Source organism: Ranitomeya imitator, chromosome 2 (genome assembly GCF_032444005.1).
Source record: "Ranitomeya imitator isolate aRanImi1 chromosome 2, aRanImi1.pri, whole genome shotgun sequence".
NCBI lineage: Eukaryota > Metazoa > Chordata > Amphibia > Anura > Dendrobatidae > Ranitomeya > Ranitomeya imitator.
The window spans coordinates 415718515-415743585 of NC_091283.1; the positions used below are offsets into that span (position 1 = coordinate 415718515).

The 25071-nt window shown below is 45.8% G+C and overlaps 1 protein-coding gene across 2 annotated transcripts in view; it reads left to right on the forward strand.

Annotated features, from left to right (window-relative positions):
- The window catches only part of FAAP100 (FA core complex associated protein 100), a 58750-nt gene that overhangs the window by 22556 nt on the left and 11123 nt on the right, over positions 1 to 25071 (forward strand). For both annotated transcript variants that reach the window (XM_069750752.1, XM_069750753.1), the window contains exons 4-9: positions 1825 to 2705; positions 4224 to 4377; positions 8593 to 9308; positions 19348 to 19472; positions 20593 to 20709; positions 21989 to 22078. In XM_069750752.1, coding sequence (XP_069606853.1) covers positions 1825 to 2705; positions 4224 to 4377; positions 8593 to 9308; positions 19348 to 19472; positions 20593 to 20709; positions 21989 to 22078 — 2083 coding nt within the window. The remainder of the gene's footprint in view (positions 1 to 1824; positions 2706 to 4223; positions 4378 to 8592; positions 9309 to 19347; positions 19473 to 20592; positions 20710 to 21988; positions 22079 to 25071) is intronic.

Genomic DNA, 25071 nt, shown 5'->3' on the forward strand with positions numbered 1-25071 from the left:
TTGAAACGGCTGAGGCCAGCAGTGTTCCAATGTAAGAGGAGGTATCAGGGACGGGTCACTGGGTCTGCTGGGAATTAGAAGCTAGAAATATTTGAAATGTATTGTTGCTGTGTGCAGTTATTTTAGACAACCCATTTAATTCAGACTTTTCATTATTTTTTTGTTTTATTTTTAATTATGGGAGCTTGAATCTTAAGTTAACAGACGTAGAGGAAGTTTTCTCCTTTTGGAGTTTTTGCTGCGCATTCAATATATTCCCAATTATAAGATGTCTGCATGTCTGTGATACAGGAGGAATTAGTGATTTCACTAAAGGTACTGTCACATTAAGCGACGCTGCAGCGATATAGACAACGATGCCGATCGCTGCAGCGTCGCTGTTTGGTCGCTGGAGAGCTGTCACACAGACAGCTCTCCAGCAACCAACGATCCCGAAGTCCCCGGGTAACCAGGGTAAACATCGGGTTACTAAACGCAGAGCCGTGCTTAGTAACCCGATGTTTACCCTGGATACCATTGTAAATGTAAAAAAAAAAAACACTACATACTTACATTCCGGTGTCTGGTCACGTCCCTCGCCTTCAGCTTCCCGCACTGACTGTGAGTGGCGCGTCGGCCGTAAAGCAGAGCGGTGACGTCACCGCTGTGCTCTGCTTTACGGCCGGCCGGCACTCACAGTCAGTGCGGGAAGCTGAAGGCGAGGGACGTGACCAGACACCGGAATGTAAGTATGTAGTGTTTTTTTTTTTTTTACATTTACAATGGTAACCAGTGTAAACATCGGGTTACTAAGCGCGGCCCTGCGCTTAGTAACCCGATATATACCCTGGTTACTAGTGAAGACATCGCTGAATCGGCGTCACACACGCCGATTCAGCGATGTCAGCGGGAGATCAGCGACCAAAATAAAGTTCTGATCATTCCCCACCGACCAACGATCTCCCAGCAGGGGCCTGATCGTTGGTCGCTGTCACTCATAATGATTTCGGTAACGATATTGTTGCTACGTCACAAAAAAACAACGATATCGTTATGTGTGACGGTACCTTAAGTAAGTTTCACTCTCATTTTCTTAGACCACTGTTATTCCTCCACGCCGTTTAGATAGCTGTTGTTTCATCGTTCGCTTGGAAGCTATCTCACCGGTCTCTCTCGCTCTGCCAGCTTGCTCTGTGGATTATCTTCTAGAGAAAAAGAAGCATCAGCAGTCTGAAATCAGATATGACGGATCCTTATTTCCCATAACATTACCTGTCTTGGGTCCTTATACACATCAGACTTTCGTCTGAACCCGTTTATTTAGTCTACGTTCACATTTGCGTTATGCGCTGCTGCGTCGGCGACGCAACGCACAACGCAAACAAGAACGCATGCAAAACGCATAGTTTTGCGACGCATGCGTCCTTTTTTTGCCGGATTTTGGACGCAAAAAAAATGCATCTTGCTGCGTCCTCTGCGCCCTAACGCTTGCGGCAAAAAAGACGCATGCATCACAAAACGCATGCAAACGCATGTCCATGTGCCCCCATGTTAAATATAGGGGCGCATGACGCATGCGTCGCCGCGGTGGCGCCCGACGCACCACTGCAAGACGCTAATGTGAAGGTAGCCTTATATGTTAATCTAGTGTGTATGGGGATGGTAAATCTCCTGTGTAGGAGAAGGATTAACCATTCTTAGTTCATGTCCAGCTGTCATGACTAGTAACATTTACACACACTAGAAAAGTGACCCTTAATGGCTTCTGATTTTCCTTGTAACATTTGTTTTTAATTATGTCCTGTTTGTAATCTTGCTGAACTCCATTGCATTTTTTAATTTCAGATTATTGAGGGAACCAAGCTCCGCCATGGATAAAGGAGATATAACCATATACCAAATAGGCTCCACGTTTGGCCTTCTTCTAGATCCAGCGCTCTGCTCCTTTACCGTGGCCAGTAAGTTCCTTATTGTTGCAGTAGCTCAGCAGGAACAATGGAAGATCAGAGTGTATACTTGGGAATCACCAAACCTTAAAGACTCCTTAACAATGCCGTCAAGAGAAGTAGAGTTTTCCCCCAGATATGGTGCGAGCAGCGCTGATCTGCAGCCCGTCCTCTGCTGTGTTTCTGTGAGGAAAGATAAAGCAATAAGAGCTGATGCTCCATGTGAATTTGCACTGGACGCTGCTTTATTCACAAAGCTTTTCGGCGTTGATGTTGCTTTGCTAGAATCTCCCATCATTCTCTGTGGGTTCCCAGATGGTCAGGTAGTTTACTTTCCTTTGAAAAGCACTGGTGTACATCCATCTACAAATCAAAATACTACTCATGGTGGATCAAAACTTCTTTATCATTTGGAGCAATCTGTCGTTTCTATCGGTGCCATAAGGATGGACCCTGATACCGAGCAGCCGTCTGCAGAAAACAGAGCCTCCGACTGTTTACTAATTGTTGGCCAGAAGGGTCTTATAGTGTTCATGACAAGTGGTGAAAATCCAGAAAACATCTCCTGTACCTACAAGGATCACACATTACTCACCCCTGTGAGCGGCACTTTCTACTCCACGTCTGGTGTCTTCTGCTGCACAGCTAGCGATCTCATCTATGTAACTTTATGTCATCCGGAGAAGAAAGCAGAAACCAGGACTACATGCGCAACCGTGTCATCTCTCCGTCACAATATACCTATGATAGCGGCGTTATCGCAGATGTCTTCCTTGGACGGTGAGTTAACAGATTAAATTCTGTTTTCAGTAAAATCTTGACTGTTACTTTGCATGTCTTGTATGTTGCAGGGATGTGGAAACCACAAAGAAAACGACCATAACTGGATACTTCACAAAAAACAACAATATTTATTAAGTACAAAATACATATAAAAGTCATAACAGCGAAGAATAATGACAAGACAGAATGGACAGATGGTGCAAATCACTGCATCAAACTGCTAATGTGCAAAAAAACGTGAACATGCCGACTAAAGAAACCTGAACCCCTCAATATAAGATGTATGTAACTGGGGATAGCCACAGCAGAGTGCAAATGCTAGAAATCCCAGGGTGGGGTGCATAACCGGGCCTGGAGGTATCACCAGAAACAATGCACGCCCTTTGTGCACAGTACAAGTACATATATACCACACTGGGTTTAGGCTGATACCAAAAGGTCAAACAAGCAGCCACTAAATCATGGATAACCACCCTATTGCCTCAACTGAGGTTGCTATGGAAACTACATATACCACCCATGTACTGCCATCCCCAAAGGTTGGGAACGTCTAATCTGTGCACAGCACCCAAATGAGGCTGTCAGGTTGCGATCGCTAAACCATGTATAATAACATACCTACACAGGGGGGCACTCTGATGCGGCCAGGTGAAGTCGGCACGTCTCCCAGGGATGTTACATACATCTTATATTGAGGGGTTCAGGTTTCTTTAGTCGGCATGTTCACGTTTTTTTGCACATTAGCAGTTTGATGCAGTGATTTGCACCATCTGTCCATTCTGTCTTGTCATTATTCTTCGCTGTTATGACTTTTATATGTATTTTGTACTTAATAAATATTGTTGTTTTTTGTGAAGTATCCAGTTATGGTCGTTTTCTTTGTGGTTTCCACATCCCTGCGGTATTGTCGATTTACGACTTGGATCATTGAGTATCTGCTATAAGCGCAACATTGTGATTTTGCATTTTATTTTATATGCGTGATGTTGCTATTTAATACCTACCTGTTTCTATTATGTCTTGTATGTTGCGGAGGGGAATTACTATGAGGGTATCTTGAGCTTCAGATAAATTTACATCAGGTTCCCCCTTATCTGTGCCATGCAATCATGGATCTGGATTCTGAGAAGACGTGTATGTGGAGTTCTAGTGCATGACTACGGTACAGTTTTATCATCCGCAGACAGATATTTGCTGAGAATATGACTGCAGAATTAGGGTACCATTTGTTGCAAGTTGCTATCTTTTTTTTCTTTTTTTTTCCTACATTTGATAAATTAAAGGGGTAACTTGGCCTTCTTGTATTGATGACCTATCCTCAGGATAGGCAATCAGTATCAGATTGATGGACTGGCACTTCTGCCGATCAGCTGTTTTCAACTCCGTTGCTACCAGATGTAAAGAGTTATCAGAGCTAGAATAGCACGGCTTCTGAAAATAGCCGATAGGCTGTGTGAGCCGGACAGGGTCAAGGCTGTCTAAATAATATATTTTCTTTTTTTTTTTTCTTGAAAGATACTCAGCTGATTGCTTTGTCTAAGAAGGGATGTCTTATGCTTTGTAAGTTAAATCAGAAAGAAATCAAAGATCATCAGCATGGATTGAGCAGAGCGAACACAGGACAGAAGATCAAAGAGCTGTTGTCTGGAATTGGCTCCGTATCTGAAAGGTGGGATGGGGTTGCATGAATATTTAGTACCTTGTAGTTAATCTACAATACAAACTGGCCACATGTCTTCTGACCTAAAGTTGACTGCCTGATATACACCTGCTCGGACATCCCAGTCTGTGTTTGTGGGATGTGTAAAATCGACCTTAAATGGTTTAACCCACGAAAAACCTTTATCAGGGTACAGCACATTGCTATCTCAGTCAGTGCCAAAAGCAATGAATGGAGCAATAGTACACACACATGACTTCCACAACAGGGGCTTGGTACCTCAGGGTGGTGACTGGTGGGGGTCTTCAGCCATCATACAATAATCACATGTCCTGTGCAGACCTCATCATTTACCAATTATTATTATTTATTATTGTAGCACCATTTATTCCATGGCGCTTTACATGTGAGGAGGGGTATACATAATAAAAACAAGAACAATAATCTTGAACGATACAAGTCACAACTGGTACAGGAGGAGAGAGGACCCTGCCCGCGAGGGCTCACAATCTACAAGGGATGGGTGAGGATACAGTAGGTGAGGGCAGAGCTGGTCGTGCAGCGGTTTGGTCGATCGGTGGTTACTGCTGGCTGTCGGAAGAGGTAGGTCTTCAGGTTCTTCTTAAAGGTTTCCATTTTAAGCGAGAGTCTGATGTGTTTGGGTAGAGAGTTCCAGAGTAGGGGAGATTAGTGGGAGAAGTCTTGTATTCAATTGTGGGAAGAGGAGATAAGAGGGGAGTCGAGAAGGAGTTGTTGTGAGGATCGGAGGTTGCATGAATTCTGTTTTGTCCATATGCAAATTGCCTCTTCAGAGAAGAAGAGCACTTAAACTCTATAGCGCCACCTGTTGGAAGTAGCGATCCTACAAGTCACAATCAACCCTTTAACGAGTCCTGCAATATGACTTGAGATACTGATTTGGCTTTTATCCTAAGTCATATTGCGTTAAAGGGTTGATTGTGACTTGTAGGATCGCTACTTCCAACAGGTGGCGCTATAGAGTTTAAGTCCTCTTCTTCTCTGAAGAGGCAATTTGCATATTATATTTCCCAGAGGAGCATTGCACAGCGAATAAGCCTCCTTACCTTGACAAGCCAGAGCTGGTATGTCACTCTCCATAAGGAGAAACCTTTTGTCCATATTAAGTTTTAAAAATCTAGTGGAGAAGAAGGATGAAATAGCGGACAGACATTGAGGGATTCTGGTTAGTAGGGTGGTGATATCTGGTCCAGAGATGTAGATCTGTGTGTCATCAGCATAGAGATGATACTGAAAGCCGTGAGATTCTATGAGCTGTCCCAGGCCGAAGGTGTAAATGGAGAAGAGCAGGGGCCCTAGGACTGAACCTTGCACTACTCCGACAGATAGGGGGCGAGGTTAGGAGGTGGTGTGCGAGTGGAAGACGCTGAATGTTCGGTCAGTTAGATATGACGAGATCCAGGATAGGGCCAAGTCTGTGATGCCAAGGGATGAGGGTCTGTAGTACTTTGGAATGGTCCACTGTGTCAAAGGCAGAGGACAGGTGCAGGAGGAGGAGGACAGAGTAGTGTCGCTTGCACTTGGCGGTTAATAGGTCATTGATGACTTTACGTAGGGCAGTTTCAGTGGAGTAATATGATCGGAAGCCAGATTGTAATCCATCAAAGAGGGAGCAAGAAGAGAAGTGGGAGGACAGTTCAAGATGGACGTGTTGTTCCAGTAGTTTTGAGGCATAGGCGAGAAGTGATATAGGGCGATAGCTAGATACAGAGGATGGGTCAAGAGAGGGCTTTTGAGGATAAGTGTGATGGAGGCATGTTTAAAGTATGAGGGGAAAACACCAGTTGTTAGTGATAGGTTGGAGAGATGGGTTAGGGTTGGGATGAAGGCTGTTGTGATGATTGGGATGGAATCTGGTCAAGTGCGCAGGTGGGGAGATGTGATCTTGAGAGTAGAGTGGAGAGTCGATCTTTTGTAATGGTGGAGAAGTTGGTTTTTGGAGGAGTAGGGCTCAGCAGTTAGGAGGAGTGGCTCTGGGGGTTGATGACAAAAACTTTCTCTGATGTCAATCTTCTGCTTGAAGAATGAGGCAAAGTCTTCAGCTGTAATGAGTTGAGATCGAGGAGGTGCTGGGCGACGGAAGAGAGAATTGAAAGTGTTGAATAGCTGTTTAGGGTTGTGAGACAGGGAGGATATGAGAGATGTGAAGTAGGTTTGTTTTGCTGCAGCGAGTGTGGCCTTGAAAGTAGTGAGGGACTGTTTGAATCCAATTAAGTTCTCATTGGAGTAGGATCTTTTCCATCTCCGCTCAGCAACCCTCGTATCCCATCTCAGTTCTTTGGTCACGCTGATGTGCCAGGGTTGTCTGTTGATTTTGTGAGCTTTGGTGTGTGTGAGAGGGGCGACTGATTCAAGAGCTGCAGCTATTGTAATATTATATAAAGCGGCAGCAGCGTCTACATTGTATAAGCAACTTCTGTCTAAGAGGGAGAAGGGATTCAGAGAGTGAGTGTGGATTGAGGTGTTTGAGATTTCTGCGAGGGTGTGCAAGCTTGCGGAGTGGGGATTGTGGACAAGGAGAGGAGAGGGAAGAGAATGTAAGTAGGTTGTGGTCAGAAAGAGGGAGCTGCGAGTTAGAGAGGTTAGATAGAGAGCAGAGGCGGGTGAAGATGAGGTCCAATCTTTGTGAGTGGCTGCAGAAGACCATTGAGCGAGGCCGAAGGAGGATGTGAGAGAGAAGTTAGTGGCAGCTGAGAGGGAAGAACTATGAATAATAACTTCCGTCATTCATTGTCGGCATTCCCAAATGGCCAGCCGTAGGCTAATTTTAGATACTCCACCAACTCATAAAGCACTTCAGAAAATACACTACAATGAGAGGGACATAATAAATACACTCAGATTCTCATCGTGTGGAAGTGAATCTTAAGGCCACAGTAGTGACCATTCTGCCCCCTGTTGCATGTAATGTGTACTGCAGAGAGTTTCCTATAACCAGGAAAGCATTGAAACTCCCTAGTAAAGCGTCATCTGTGCACACAGGTAATTTTAGTGGGAGTGGACAAACTTTTTGTATCACAGCCACTTGCATTCCAGAATACGTCTAGTTAGCAGATCATAGAGCATGGCTCTCTAATGTAACAATGTAGTTTGTATTTTTATGATACAGTATATTCAGTGTCACACTGGTTTTTCCTCTTATTTTTTGGCATGCTTCACAACATGACTTAAGCCGTGTTTCCATGAATCCTGCCTTCCGGCTTTTTTTTTTTTTTTTCTCTCCAGTTCTACTACAAAAACTCCAAAGTTTTCTATGGAAATGTTCACATTACCATGTGCATTGGTTGTCACTGCATATGGTGTTTTTCGATCTTGTTTTATGTTTTTGCAGGAAAAACTGGAGAAAAAAACCTGATGATAACTGATACAGTTTTGACATCCGTTGTGATACAAGAAAATTGATTCAATGGACAAATGGCAACACGCAGCCTAAGAACATTTAGCCAAACAAGTTTTCTCTAAAAAGGAAAATCGTCTATTTTAGGGTAGTTTCCCCATTGTCTGTGTAGGGTGGGGGGATCTTTGATGGAGGTGCACCGTTGTACTGTTTGGCTGAATGTCTTTGATCATGTCTGAAGGCTTGTTAAAGGGTTGGACAGTTATTTATAGGGTAACTACCTCAAAAAATTTACACCAGAGAGCCGACTTTCCCTTTCTGGGAGAGAGAGAATTTGTATACTTTTTTTTTTTTTTTTTTTTGCAAGGAGCATTGCCTGGCATCTTAAGACTTCATATACCAGCTAATGGTCTCTGGAAGAAGCCGTACCCTCTTGGACTATTTCATATAAATGTTCACAATCTTGTTTTTTCTTGAGCTTCTTCTCTAGTTGATCTAGAGAAGGACAACCATCTATATTAGGAGCTAAGATTAAGTTATCACAGAGGGAAAAAATAAATCCTTTCTTATGCCACAGGCTTCATACCCAGTCACTTGAATGGGAGATAAAGTGCAGTAATTGGTAGCGGGCACTAAGCAATGTGCAGAGCTGCTGTTCCCTGCTCTATACAACACTCCAGCCGCTGCTAGGTAGAAGCTCAGCTGATCTTTGGGGTGTCAGGTGTCGGACGTCCACAGATCTGAAATCCTGTGGATAGGTTATCAGTTGCAAAGTCTCAGACAACTCCTATGGTTGTAGCTCTACTATAAGGAAAATACTACTAAACACATTTTTTTTCATTCTTTAGATTATCTACATTGAAGACGGTGGCAAATCAGAAGAGCAGGTCCTTAGCGAAGCTCAACCAGGTGATGTCCTTTAGCCGGGAGTTGCTTTCCGGACAGTCGGAGACTTCTCCAGTGAGATGTGTGATCAGGGTGTCATGGGCTCATGTGCTTCAGAAATCTTATGTGACAACGTGCTGTAGTCTGGAAAACAAGAGTGGCTACACGTTGGAGCACGGCTGGAACTTGTGTGTCCTCATACGTACGGACCCAATCACTTCTTATTCCTTTCCTGTTTTGTTGCTAAAACCTGGAGAACTACAGGAATTTGCTTTTCCTTTATATGGAGAGGAACTGAGCAGCATCAACTTTCCTATTACAATATCGTGCTCCTTATTCTACAGTTTAAAGGGATTTGCTGCAGACTGTGTTACGCCTTCAGAGCTGGACATGTTTTCATCACACAAACATGGAGTCTGCGTACCTGTACAGGATCACATCATTGATTTATTGCAGTGCCTGCGTCTTACCCCCTTAGCTGCCCATTGCTTTGGTTTATCACACACTTTTCTGAAGGATGCGGTTCAAGATATTTGGAAATCAGCGTATGTAAGTGACACACGATGGACTCCTTCTGCGTCCGTTTCTAACCAGGGACTTAATTGTACAGAGCCTCTGAAAGCTTCAGTCCGATTGTCGGCCACATTGTTGGCTCGTACCTTACAGAATGACAATTCTGGTGAGTTATTGTTGTGTATTACATCTGTATCGCACATATTTAGTCTTGTATATGACACATGGGGGCTCAGCAGTCGGCATCGGTACTGGGGTCCTAGGTTCACATCACATGGAGTTTGGATGTTTGATAGTTTAATTGACTTTTTGAAATTGGCCCTGTTGTTCCTAGACAGGAAATTTAGATTACAAGAAAAAAAAAATCTTGAGATACGCTGCTCCTTCTCCATGTTTGGCTTCACATATTCCCAGCTGTAATGCATTTCTTGTCTGTAATGAAAAATATGTTTATATAATTCTAGCACACTTTTCTAGTCTGTATTATTACAGTAATGTATCCCATACCACTAAAGAAGACCATAAAATTTAGATGTACATTACCTATAAAACTATTCATACCCTGTGAACTATTTCACTTTTTTTTTCCACGTTACTCCCACAAACTTAAATGTATTTTATTGGGATTGTATGTGATACACCAACACAAGATAGCAAGTGAGACTGGATGGAGGCTTCTGTGAACAGCAATTTTCAAGTCTTGCCATAGATCCTCAATGAGATTTAGACTGTGACTGGGCCATGCACACACATGAATATGCTTTGATCCAAACCAGGGGTCTCTAACTCAGCTGGGTATATGGGCCGCATATAGAAAAATTTGAATTTGGGTGGCCGCATTCAATGAAGGACAAAGTAACATTTTTAGTGATACCATTTTTTTTCTATACACCTTTTGATAATTTTTTTGGAACATTTTTGTGCTTATTTTTTTTTTTTTTAAATGCCATTAATCATATTGGTTATGGTGCAGTTTTATAGCTTGGGTTGTTGAATGTGGTAATAACAAATGTGCACTTTTTTTGTTTACTTCATTTTATATACACTGCTCAAAAAATAAAGGGAACACTTAAACAACAGAATATAACTCCAAGTAAATCAACCTTCTGTGAAATCAAACTGTCCATTTAGGAAGCAACACTGTTTGACAATCAATTTCACATGCTGTTGTGCAAATGGAATAGACAACAGATGGAAATTATTGGCAATTATCAAGACACATTCAATAAAGGAGTGGTTCTGCAGGTGGGGACCACAGACCACATCTCAGTACCAATGCTTTCTGGCTGATGTTTTGGTCACCTTTGAATGTTGGTTGTGCTTTCACACTCGTGGTAGCATGAGACGGACTCTACAACCCACACAAGTGACTCAGGTAGTGCAGCTCATCCAGGATGGCACATCAATGCGAGCTGTGGCAAGAAGGTTTGCTGTGTCTGTCAGCGTAATGTCCAGAGGCTGGAGGCACTACCAGGAGACAGGCCAGTGCACCAGGAGACGTGGAGGGGGCCGTAGGAGGGCAACAACCCAGCAGCAGGACTGCTACTTCAGCCTTTGTGCAAGGAGGAACAGGAGGAGCACTGCCAAAGCCCTGCAAAATGACCTCCAGCAGGCGATAAATGTGCATGTGTCTGCACAAAAGGTTAGAATCTGACTCTGAGGATGGTCTGAGTGCCCGACGTCCACAGACGGGGGTTATGCTTACAACCCAACACCATGCAGGACGATTGGCATTTGCCACAGAACACCAGGATTGGCAAATTTGCCACTGGCGCTATGTGCTCTTCACAGATGAAAGCAGGTTCACACTGAGCACATGTGACAGACGTGACAGAGTCTGGAGACACAGTGGAGAGCGATCTGCTGCCTGCAACATCCTTCAGCATGATCGGTTTGGCAGTGGCTCAGTAATGGGGTGGGGTGGCATTTCTTTGGAGGGCCGCACAGCCCTCCATGTGCTCGCCAGAGGTAGCCTGACTGCCATTAGGTACCGAGATGAGATTCTCAGACCCCTTGTGAGACAATATGCGGTTGGCCCTGGGTTCCTCCTAATGCAGGACAATGCCAGACCTCATGTGGCTGGAGTGTGTCAACTGTTTCTGCAGTCAGTTCCACAGATCTGAATCCGATTGTACACATTTGGGACATCATGTCTCGCACCATCCACCAACGTCACATTGCACCACAGACTGTCCAGGAGTTGGCGGATGCTTTAGTCCAGGTGTGGGAGGAGATCCCTCAGGAGACCATCCGCTGCCTCATCAGGAGCATACCCAGGCGTTGTAGGGAGGTCATACAGGCACGTGGAGGCCACACACACTACTGAGCATCATTTCCTTGTCTTGAGGCATTTCCACTGAAGTTGGATCAGCCTGTAACTTCATTTTCCACTTTGATTTTGAGCATCATTCCAACTCCAGACCTCTGTGGGATATTAGTTGTGATTTACATTGATCATTTTTAGGTTTTATTGTTCTCAACACTTTCCACTATGTAATGAATAAAGATTTACAACTGGAATATTTCATTCAGTGATGTCTAGGATGTGGGATTTTAGCATTCCCTTTATTTTTTTTTGAGCAGCGTATAAAACAGCTTTTTTAGTGGCAAAATAATTTTTTCATGCTTTATTTTAATTTTTTTTTTTTTTTACATTTTGACAGTTTTTTTCCCCGCAATTTGCCACATACAGTAATATTGTCTTACGATTAGCATCACATAGTAATTCTGGCAAACATCTTGTAGTAACGCCCCATCCTTGTTCTCATCTTGTAGTAATACCCAGGGCTGTGGAGTTGGTATGAAATGGTCCAATTTCTAAAATCTACTATATAATTGTCTAAGGGTCACTTCCGTCTGTCCTTCTGTCTGTCTGTCACAGATATTCATTGGTTGCGGCCTCTGTCTGTCAGGTAATCCATGTCGCTGATTGGTCGTGGCAAAACGCCCACGACCATTGCCACGACCAATCAGCGACGGCCACAGTCCGGCGGCAATATGGCCGCTCCTTCCTCCCTGCAGTCAGTGCCCGCTCCATACTCCCCTCCAGTCAGCCCTCACACAGGGTTAATGCCAGCGTTACCGGAGCACGGTGTAACACACTCCGGTTACGCAGCTATTAACCCTGTGTGACCAACGTTTTACTATTGATGCTGCGTATGCAGCATTAATAGTAAAACGATCTAATGTTAAAAATAATAAAAAAAATAAAAAATCATTATATACTCACCTTCCACCGTCTTTCCCGCTCCTCGTGACGCTCCGGTGACAGCTCCATGCAAGCGGCAGGTTCCGGTGGCAAGGATGGTATGCGAGAAGGACCTGCCAAGACGTCATGGTCATGTGACCGCGACATCATCACAGGTCCTGCGGTCATACCAACCCTGGGACCGGAAGCTGCCGCGTGCACCGCACACAGGCGACAGGACTACAAGGGACCCCCAGGGCTACAAGGGGCCCTCAGGACTACAAGGGGCCCTCGGAAGGTGAGTATATGTTTCTTTTTTATTTTTTAACCTGTTACAAATGTGGCTGGGCAATATACTACGTGACTAAATAAATATTATAAATATCTATAAATATCTAAATATTTTTCATAATTTGTGAAAGTTATGAAATGTCCCATAAATGTATGTTCTTTTCCTGACCTAAGGATCTAGGCTTTTAGTTTAGATTAATCTGTGTTGCACTTCATACACAAGCTCAATAGTGAGGCAGTGCTGTGGAGGTGGAGTCGGAAGTCAGGGAAATTAAGGAGTTGGAGGTTTGGCTTACTGACTACACAGCCCTGCTCTCTAGCAATCCTACAAGCTGAAATTTTGCTTGGTCCTCAAGACCTTATCTTGACCTCCACTGTTCCTGATAACATGCCATTTCTTAATTACTTCTCAAACTGAGGGAAGGGCAACTTGAAAACCTTTGCTATCTTCTTCTAACCTTCTGCTTTATGGGCCTCCACCATTCTCAGAGTGCTAGGCAGCTGCCTAGAAGAACCCATGGCTGCAGTGGTTTGGCACAAGGTTAGAGGAGGCTGGGTTTTTATAAAGCTGGGACATTTGCATCAGCTAGCATTTCCTAATGATGATAGTGAACAAGCCATAACCCAAACAAGTTAATTATGGTCTGAAACCTTGGTCAAAGTTATCTGACCACACAAATCTCAAAGGGTTCTCACATGTTTGCATCAGCCCATTTTTCTTTTTGTAATTTTTAAAATGTAAAAATGAAAGTATATATTCAACTGAAATAAGGCGCTGATGTCGGTGGACCCCTGGACCGAGCCGCAATCGTCACGGGGTCTACGATGCCTGTGTGCCACATGAAGCAGCCTCAGGCGACCCATGCGGCTCGAGGACCATCTGTTAGAGATCCCTAAAATAAATCCTCCAATGTAGCTCTGGCAGTATGTTTCGGGTCGTTGTCCTATTGGAAGGTGAACCTACGCCCCAGTCTCAAGTCCTTTGCAGCCTCTAAAAGGGTTTTCTTTCAGAATTTCCCTGTATTTAGCTCTATCCATCTTCTGTTCAACTCTGACCAGTTTCTCTGTCCCTTCTGAAGAAAAGTATCCTCACAGAATAATGCTGCCACCACCATGTGTGACGGTGGGGATGGTGTTTTCAGGGTGATGTGCACTGTTAGTTTTTCTTCACACATAGCATTTTGCATTTAACCCAAAAAGTTCTCCTCTGGTTTCATCTCACCAGAGCACCTTCTTCCACATGCTTGCTCTGTCCCATATATGGCTTTTTACAAACTGAAAACGGGACTTTGTATGACTTGCTTTCAAAAATGGTTTTCGTGTTGTCACTCTTCCATGAAGGCCAGATTTATCGAGTATGTGACTAATAGTTGTCCTGAGGACCGATTCTCCCACCTGAGGTGTGGCTCTCTGCAGCTCCTCCAGAGTGACCAGGGGCCTCTTGGCTGCCTCTCTAGTGAGTGCTCTCATGCCATGGGATGTCTGCTTAGGTGGACGGCCATGGATTGAACAGTGAGATGTTCAGAGCTTGGTCTATTTTATTTATATATATATATATATATATATATATATATATATATATATATATATATACTAGCTATTGAACCCGTTCTACGCCCGGGTGGCGAGCATTTATATTGGTATATGGTCTCCATCCTGGTATGTGCTGCTCCATCCTGCGTCCCCATCTTGTCATGCGCTGCTCCCATCCTGCGTCCCCATCCTGTCATGCGCTGCTCCATCCTGCGTCCCCATCCTGTCATGCGCTGCTCCCATCCTGTGTCCCCATCCTGTCATGCGCTGCTCCCATCCTGCGTCCCCATCCTGTGATGCGCTGCTCCCATCCTGTGATGCGCTGCTCCCATCCTGCGTCCCCATCCTGTCATGTGCTGCTCCATCCTGCGTCCCCATCCTGTCATGTGCTGCTCCATCCTGCGCCCCCATCCTGTCATGCGCTGCTCCGTCCTGCGTCCCCATCCTGTCCTGTGCTGCTCCATCCTGCGTCCCCATCCTTATGTGCTGCTGCATCCTGCGTCCCCATCCTTATGTGCTGCTGCATCCTGCGTCCCCATCCTGTTATGTGCTGCTGCATCCTGCGTCCCCATCCTGTTATGTGCTGCTGCATCCTGCGTCCCCATCCTTATGTGCTGCTGCATCCTGCGTCCCCATCCTTATGTGCTGCTGCATCCTGCGTCCCCATCCTTATGTGCTGCTCCATCCTGCGTCCCCATCCTTATGTGCTCCTCCATCCTGCGTCCCCATCCTTATGTGCTGCTCCATCCTGCGTCCCCATCCTTATGTGCTGCTCCATCCTGCGTCCCCATCCTTATGTGCTGCTCCATCCTGCGTCCCCATCCTTATGTGCTGCTGCATCCTGCGTCCCCATCCTTATGTGCTGCTCCCATCCTGCGTCCCCATCCTTATGTGCTGCTCCATCCTGCGTCCCCATCCTTATGTGCTGCTGCATCCTGCGTCCCCATCCTTATGTGCTGCTGCATCCTGCGTCCCCATCCTTATGTGCTGCTGCATCCTGCGTCCCCATCCTTATGTGCTGCTCCATCCTGCGTCCCCATCCTTATGTGCTCCTCCATCCTGCGTCCCCATCCTTATGTGCTGCTCCATCCTGCGTCCCCATCCTTATGTGCTGCTCCATCCTGCGTCCCCATCCTTATGTGCTGCTCCATCCTGCGTCCCCATCCTTATGTGCTGCTCCATCCTGCGTCCCCATCCTTATGTGCTCCTCCATCCTGCGTCCCCATCCTTATGTGCTGCTCCATCCTGCGTCCCCATCCTTATGTGCTGCTCCATCCTGCGTCCCCATCCTTATGTGCTGCTCCCATCCTGCGTCCCCATCCTTATGTGCTGCTCCATCCTGCGTCCCCATCCTTATGTGCTGCTGCATCCTGCGCCCCCATCCTTATGTGCTGCTGCATCCTGCGTCCCCATCCTTATGTGCTGCTCCATCCTGCGTCCCCATCCTTATGTGCTCCTCCATCCTGCGTCCCCATCCTTATGTGCTGCTCCATCCTGCGTCCCCATCCTTATGTGCTGCTCCATCCTGCGTCCCCATCCTTATGTGCTGCTCCATCCTGCGTCCCCATCCTTATGTGCTGCTGCATCCTGCGCCCCCATCCTTATGTGCTGCTGCATCCTGCGTCCCCATCCTTATGTGCTGCTCCATCCTGCGTCCCCATCCTTATGTGCTCCTCCATCCTGCGTCCCCATCCTTATGTGCTGCTCCATCCTGCGTCCCCATCCTTATGTGCTGCTCCATCCTGCGTCCCCATCCTTATGTGCTGCTCCATCCTGCGTCCCCATCCTTATGTGCTGCTCCATCCTGCGTCCCCATACTGCCTTTGACCCGCTCGGCGCCGAGTGCTGGGGGGCCTGAGCAGGCGGGGACACCGGCGCGCTGTGGGGGTCAGGTGCCGGTATCGCCGCCAGCTCAGGCCCCCCAGCACTTCCTATACTCACCTGTCTGTCCCGTTCCATCGCTGAGCGCCACCATCTTCCCGGTCTCCTGGCTGTGACTGTTCAGTCAGAGGGCGGCGCCGGCGCGCATTAAGCGCGTCACCGCACCCTCTGAACTGAAGGTTACAGGCCGAAGACCGGGAAGATGGCGGCGCTCAGCGATGGAACGGGGACAGGTGAATATAGCTCATACTCACCCTCCTGGCGGTCCCTGCTTCTTTGTTGGAGATCGCGGTGTGCGTTCAGTGTGAACGCACACCGCGATCTCCCGGGAGCGTCACTCTGTGAGGCCCAGACTGCGCCGGCGCTTGCGCCTGCGCAGTCTATAGAGGCTTCGGACAGAGTGACGCTCCCAGCGTTATATTATAGATATATATCTCCTAACCCTGTATGGTGTGTTCCTTGATTTTCATATTCCACAGCACTTTACATTTCAGAGGGAACTTGTATAAAGAAGAGAAGACAATACATAATACATAGCTCAACGCATACTAAGTGGTGTGACGCCCTTCTCACAAGCTTACAATCTATAGTAGGGGAGACACGAAAGGCAAAAAAAAGTACTTGTCATGTGAGGTCCAGCTGTCAGTATAATCAATAGGGAATTTAAATGGCACATGAACCAGTCTGTACGAGCACTGATACAAAGTGGTACTGATTGCTTGGAAAAGAGAACAAGGAGATAGGGTAGGTGATCGGCTAGTCTAAAGAAATTTATTTTTAAGGCATGCTTGAAACTGGGGATAATGGGAATTAACTGGATTGTCTGGGGCAGCACATTCCAGAAAACTGATGCAGTAGAAGAGAAGTACTGGAGATTTGAGAGCAAGGTTCAGATTATAGATGTTCTCAAACAAATCTCTGTGCCCTTCACAGAACATCTGTAATTATACTAAGAAATTACACACACGTGGACTCATATTTACTAACTATGGGACTTCTGGAGGAATTGGTCAGTCAGGATTTAATTTAGGGATAGGCTGAATACAAATGCATGTCAGAATTTTCAGATTTAGAATTTTTTTTTTCAGGCGAACCTAAGTTTTTTGAGATGGGCTGACTATCTGTCTTTGGTCAGTCTGTGTATGAAAGAAGGATTGGGCATGAAGATTTTCAACCTTCTTCATCAGTGATAGTTGTAATCCAAATGAGCTTTTTGAAAGTGTTTGACCACGTTATAGGTGGTGTATCTTGGGTTTATTGAGGTCTAAGGCCGGGGTAGCAGTGAAGAGGAGCAGCTAAGAAGCCGCTTCATAAAAGTCGCATCAGCTTTTTGCTGTATCATTAGAACATGATAGCAAATTGTTCGCTTATTGTCATTGACAACACTGTTTTGCAATATAAAATTGCTATTATCAGCGCTGTGGAGTCGGTAAGCCAAACCACCAACTCTAACTTAGACTCCTCAATTTCCCTGACTTCCGACTCTAAATGTCTGACTCCACAGCACTGCCTAACTACTGGGCATGTATATAAAGTGCAGCACAGATTCATCTCAACTAAAAGCCTAGATCCTTAAATCAGGAATAAAACAGACATTTATAGGACCTTTCATAACTTTCCCATATTATAAAAACATTTACAGCGCATCCTGCACTGAACTCCTGTACCCAATTTATTATATATTTTCAGAGTCGGAGCGCCAAACGCTAAATGGGACCCTGGTGTGGTAATGAAGTGAACAGCTCATATGATGTGTAGGACGATCCCAGCCTACTTAGTCCAATTGCAGTCCATTTGTGTCTTTGTATGACTGAACTAAATGTATTAGAAACACTAAGGTGGGGGATATTATATTCGGCTGTATAGCATTTATAAATCGCTGCCCTGACAACTGTTATATCAAATTTTGATTGGCTACTATCGGATCCTGATCTGTTTACACTATTGGAGTAAAAACAGTGTCTGGGTTGGCTTCTTATCGTAAATCATGTGGAAAAGATTAATCAAAGTGTTGTTGGTGACTTTTTAGGATGGCTACCCTCAAGAGGTGGCACTAGAGTTCTCTTCCTCTTTGAAGAGACTATCTGCATGATATCTCTGGGCACGTGGGTCCAGCTGGGGAATCCTCCAGTAATCCTCTATAACACAGGGGTAACCCGGCCAGCTGCACATTTTCAAATGAATGGACTACCATGAAATATGGGCCGGGGTCACTCTGCTGTCATGGAGTATGTCCACAAATGGGTAACTTATATCCAGTCCTGTATCTCATAAATAGGCCTACTACTGCAACGTTTGTTAAAGTTTGAGGTGTCAAAATGTATATTGCAAGATGTCCTCACTTTTTATTCTCGTTAGGTAGAGTACAAAACGTTTGTTAAAAACTGATTACAAGGTCCTGTAACGTCTCTTGATAAAAGAGGAAGGCAGCCGACAGCACATCAATAGTGGGATGCACGCTCCAGTCCAATGACCCAATTGGAAATGAACAGTCTTCAAAGTAAAAGGAACAGCATCCAGTCCAGGGATAAAAATCCAATGTCGACCTAAAAAGGTCTTTATCAAGCAAGATGCTTGATAAAAAGACATTGGATTTTTTTTATCACCTAGACTGGATGCTGTTCCTTTTACTTTGAAGACTGTAATGTCTCTTAGTCTGCACTTAGCCAGTCGTAATACAACTCCCAGCAGGAGCCGTATATTTACAGCCAAAAATGGGGTCAGATCCAGTCATATGTAATCAGGAAAGCCTTTCCCAAAGCCGGACTACACTTGATCCAGTCTTGGTTTGGGCTATAAATATTTGTCTCCTGCAGTGAAACGTTATTACGGCTTTATGTGGAGAAATACTACAGTATGGACCTGATTCATTATTGTATTTGCGCCTTTTTATGTTTTTCGTCTGCTTTTGATTTGTGCCTTATTCTTCTTTTAATTTGCATCTTCATTGGAATCTATTTTATGTGTTCGCCTGTTTTTTTTTTTATGTTTGCCATTGTAAAATGTGTTTTTTATTTTCCAGATGTTTGCATAATTGCTAAGATTTTGTGCAAATGTCCTTCATTTTCCTATGTAGTTATTTTACATTATTTTACGTACGTCCAAATTTTTTGCTCAGATCTTGCGCCATGTGTATGATGTTGACTTTAGCAGCCCTGTATTCATTTCATACAAATAAATACTTTTTGAATATATTGCCTGAGTCTCTATCATACTCGGCAGCACTTATATCACCCCCTTTTTATCTTACTTAGATTTTTAAATTTATTTTTTGTATTTAGATTTATTTTATGGTATGTTCTTTTTTCCACAGGGAGGTCCCTTTGCTCTGCTGTACTGCATTGGCTGCTGTCAGAGCTGCTGATGAAGGAGCAGGATGTGCAGGAGGTGGAAGGTGTAACCCCGGATGGGAAGGAGTTTTGTATCCGTGTTCAAGAGGTCAGTCATTTTGCATTTCTACACCCAAATACAGCTTAGATGTAAACATTTACAGTATATACTCGAGTATAAGCCGAGACCCCTAATTTTGCCACAAAAAACAGGGAAAGCGTAATGAATCGAGTATAAACCTAGGGTGGGAAATGCCGCAGCTGCTGGTAAATTTCAAAACTAAAAATAGATACCAATAAAAGTAAAATTAATTGAGACATCAGTAGGTTGTGTTTTTGAATATCCATATTGAATCAGGAGCTCCATACAAAATACACCCCATATAATGCTCCATAAAGTTTATGATGGGCCCCATAAGATGCTCCATACAAAACACGCCCCATATAATGCTCCATAAAGGTTGATTATGGCTCCATAAGATGCTCCATAGAAACATTTGCCCCATATAATGCTGCACAAAGGTAGATTATGGCCCCATAAGATGCTCCATAGAATATTATGCCCCTTATGCTGCGATAAAAAAAAGACGTCCTCACCTCTTGTCCTGAGCAGGCGGGGACATCGGCATTTGCGATATTCACCTGTCCCCGTTCCACCACCATGCACCGCTGTGTCTTCCAGCTCTCTGACTCTTCAGGCAGATGGCGCGCACTAACCACAATATCGCGCCCTCTGACCTGAACGTCACAGCTAGAGGATGCGGAAGATGGAGCCTGGCGGTGGAACGGGGACAGGTGAATATCGCAATGCTCCACCCTCCCCCGTCATACTCACCCTCCCAGAGCGGTCCCTGGCAGCTTCTCCGATGCGATGGTCTCTGGCGCTGGCAGCTTGTTCCTGTGTTGAGCGGTCACTGGTACCGCTCATTACAGTAATGAATATGCGCTCCACCCCTATGGGAGTAGAGTCGCGTCCATATTCATTACTTTAATGGGCGGTACCACGTGACCGCTGAACACAGGAAGAGCTGCCGGTGCCCGGAGACCATCGGAGAAGCAGGGACCGCGCCGGGAGCAAGTGAGTATGATGTCGCTCCACCTCCCCCGCTGACCCCCTGGGGCAATGACTCGAGTATAAGCCTAGAGGGGCACTTTCAGCCTAAAAAATAGGCTGAAAATCTCGGCTTATACTCGATTTATATACGGTATATATTGCTTTCTTCCTTCAGGTATCTGTGTCAGATCTAACATCAGGGGGATCCATCCAAGCTGTTGAGTTGCAAATACTAAGCTCTTATTTACATGTCGTGGCCTCTCTACATCTGGCTGTCATCAGCCGCATCAAGGTAACAACACGTCAGTTCTTCACATGTATTTATTTGGTTTCAATAAGATTACGTGCAGGGTTACAGATTACTCATAGATCAGGCCCACATACTGATTGTTAGTGGCCTGTTGCAGGGATCCATTAATGTTTTGACCAATGGATATGATACATCTATTGGACTCTCATTACATTCCAGAAATTGCAAAAATCGATCTTTCAAGGAATAGCCTCTATTGATGGGAGATCAAGTTATGACAGCTATTGCTGCAACTAGTAGTCCTGCACATACTGTTTACTGGCGTAAATAATGTTGTTTTATGCAAAGCATAGTGGCTCATTAGTTACCTAAACATTGGTCGTCATTGTCTGAATAATCTGCAGAATTGCTTTAGATTTCTACCTTTCAAATGTTTTTCAAAGGCTGAAATTTCCATCATTGTGCCGGCATGATTGTGCCACATTTGTTAGTGGCATAATGTTTCAATCCTTATTAGGCCAACCTGAGGTTTTAGTGAGACACCATGGTTGGTTGCAGTCAAAACCGTATCAAAAACTGCATTTTTTAATTGAGTAGTAATCTATGATTTAGGGAGTAATTGGGGTCTAAGGGGGGGGTCTAAAACACCGTGTCTCCGAATTGAGATATTGATTTGGCTTTTATCCTAAGTCATATTGCACGACTCGTTAAAGGGTTGATTGTGACTTGTATGATCGCTACTTCCAGGTGGCGCTATGGAGTTTAAGTCCTCTTTTTCTCAGAAGAGGCAATTTGCATATTAGGGAGTAATTGTAATTTTTATGTGTTTTTGTTTATGTCCTTTCGCTGTAAATGTATGTTGATTCTATAAAGCACATTAATTTAATTTGCTTTTTTTTTATACAAATTGTGATCATGACGACTGCATTGGCTTGTCCAAGAGCTGCTTACTATTTACTTGCACGTGTCTGGTTCATAAATTGAACCAGACTATCTTGTGCTGTGTATTTTTTCCAAACTAACCTGGGGTTTGTGTGAAAAATAGCCGATGTATACTACTACGAAGATTAATATTGGTCTATTTGCTGTCCGTTGTGCTCACAAGGACTGAATATACAGTACACCCTTGAGAATGTAGCCAAACACCACATGCACGTGTGCTGTGCTACCGTATGTGACTGAAAGCCTCACCCACTTGCAGTGTTATTGCAAACTTGTGCACTCATTCTTAGCCGCAGTTATCAGTCACTGTGGGACGTACACCAGGGATTTACTGCAAGTTCCCAGCCTAAAGCTCTGGTTGTTTCACTGTATTTCATAGATCTTACTTCAACAAGATAAGCCGAACGAAGGCAGTCAGGCACCTGGATTGAATTTGGGGAAGATTCAACAGCTGGTCAGTGCCCATGAGGTAAAAAAAATTGTCATTGCTGATTTTCAGACTACATTCATTCACACATTGCGGCTACTGTAGGTTTTGCTGAGATTTTCCAATGTTTAGTCTGATACTACAGTCACTTATTCCTCTGTATATGTGGGTGAGTAATATTCACACACAGCAGATTATTTATTCCTGAGAACATTTTTTCAGCATAACCCATACCGTATTTTTCCGACTATAAGACGCACTGTTTTCCCCCAAAAAATTGTGAGGAAAATGGGGGGTGCATCTTATAGTTAGAATGCAGGCTTACCGCTTGGATGTGGTGGTGGCAGTGGTGTGGCGGCGGCAGAGATGCGGGGATGATGAGGCGCGGTGAGCGGTATGGCGTGAGCAGAGTCCCTTCCACAGGTGAGGTGATGCCGTGGCCCGGTATCCAAGGCAAGTAGCAGAGCCGGGTGAATCGCAGCTTTCTCGGTGGCGGCGGCGGCCATATTCCTGAGGTCGCGCGTGCGCAGATTGAGTTCTCTGTGTCCCAGGGCTTCAGAGAAATGGCCGCGTGCGCAGATTGAGATCGCAGCGGCCATTTTCCTGAAGCCGAGTTCGCAGATTGAGATCTCGGCTTCAGGAAAATGGCCGCCGCGATCTCCATCTGCGCACGTGCTGCTTCCCACGGCCATTTTGCTGAAGCCCCAGGAAGTAGATCACACAATCTGCGCACGCGCGGCCTCAGGAAGATAGCCGCCGCCACAGAGAAAGCTGTGATTAACCCGGCTCTGCTACTCGCCTTGGATACCGGGCCGCGGTGTCACCTAACCTGAGGAGGTGACCGCACCTCTGCCGCCTCCACACCACTGCCGCAACCCCCCCATAGACGCCAGGCCGCGGCGTCGCCCACCTAAGCAGGAAGGGACCCTGCCCAGGTGCACACTGTACCGCCCACCGTGCCTCAGCATCACCGCACCTGTGCCGACACCATGCCTCCTGTGACCCCCATCTTATAAAAAAATCTTTTTTTCTGCAATTTTCACCCCAAATTTGGGGTGCGTCTTATGGTCCGGTGCGTCTTATAGTCTGAACAATACAGTACTATTAAATCAAGGAGCATATCAGGGCGTTTTCCGGTGTTGTCAGGAGCTGTGCCCGCTCCTTGCAGTGCAGATGCCAGCTATATTGCATAGCTGGCATCTGCCTTTAACAGCAGAGATCGCCACTACAGTTGATGCATGCTGTTGACTTTTTTGCCGCTGTCAATTGCTGACCGCAGCATTTAATTGCCACTGTCCTGCCTGGGCATTCATTTGTGCGCCCATCGCATTCTCCCATGATGCAGTCTGCTGCAGGCCCTGTTCCTATCATGTTAATTCAAATCCCCTAACAAGACTATTAAAAAAAAAAAAAAACAGTTTGCCTCATTGGGGACACAGGACCATGGGTGTATGCTGCTGCCACTAGGAGGCTGACACTAAGTGAATATATAAAAATTAACTCCTCCTCCTTTTGCAGTATACACCTACCACTGGCTCAAGCCTGAACCAGTTCATGCTTGGTGTCCGTAGGAGGCACATGGGTTTGCTACTCAGGCCACAATTTTTTATTTTATTTTTTATTCTATTTTTCACCTTTTTAATATTTTTTCTTATTAGAAGATTACAGAGGTGAGGGTTCCCTTCAGGGTTCCGATCTCCGCCAACCAACAGGTGGGATCGTGGAGTGTCGCCTCCATGTACCCCTTCCTGCACCGTTCACAGGCCTGAGCTCTATTCTAGGGGTGACGTGTCTCTTCAGGGCACCGATCTCCCCGCACCAACAACAGATGGAAACATGGTGTGTCTCCTCCATGTACCCCTTTCTGCAGCCAGGCTTACTAACGCCGGACCAATAGCCCTGTTCCATCCTGGGGGGAATGAACTTCTAGGGTGTACAGAGGCACTGATGGAATCAAGCAGCCCCCATTGCATCACCACTAATAGAACAGCAGTGATGGAAGTAGGCGGACGGTCCCTCTCCACATCCCTAACAAAGGGATGTGGATGAAGGGTTCCTTCACCATCCACGCGGGAGCACCTGACCTGCAGACAGAGCAGTCGACCTCTGCGCTTCTTCAAGGGGCCTCCAAGGTTGGGTAAGCGCCCGGGTTGGGCTCAGCAAGGGGGGAGGGCTCCTGCAGCGCGCGCAGTATCCTCAGTTTTTTCCCCGGGTACGTCCCGACCGGCGCCGAAAATTTAGTCCCCGGCTTCAGTGTCTGCTAGGCCACAACCCGGAAGCTCCACCCACTCGCTCTTGTACGCCGGCGGCTCCACCCACCCTCTTGGCGCTTCTCGCTCAGAGTGAGACTTCCTTCCCTGCTCCCGGCGGTCATCTTTTGCTTACCGGCCGCCTCAGCCTCACAGGACAACATCCCAACGGCTATCTCCTTCCGGATCGATAACACCGGGACGATCTCACAGAACCTGGGTAAGAGCTGTGCTGTGACACCCATTGACCCTTTTTTCTGCAGTATTTCACCGGTGATTAGCTACCAAAGTCCCTATTGGGGTATTGAGTCAGGACAGACTGGTTACACCATGTCATTCTCCAAGACATCGAAGAGGGCCACCCAAACAGTGTTTTTTTTACCTCATGTACCACCTGCCAGACTTCCTTGCCATATGGACAGAGTACTCCACTCTGCCAGGCCTGTAATCCCGAATGCACTCAGGAGCCCTCCGCCACCACTGAACCCAGTATACCTAGTCCTCCTGAGTGGGCTTTGTCACTGTCGCTGTCCATGGCTTCACTAGCTAAAGCGATTGAGTCCCTCCATGGCCCCTCCTCGGGTCGGGGCACTTGTCTGCCTGTCTTAGAGAGTTCCTCCACCACTCGGGAACAGTCGGCCTGCAGGGGCCGTTCTCCGGCAAAAGATACACAGGCATCTAGAAAACGGATCCATGGCACATCTCCCCGGGCCCTCTCGCGCCTCTGCATCCGTGATCTCCGTTTCTCGCTCCCCCTCACCAGGGGTTTGCAGGGATCAGGACTCT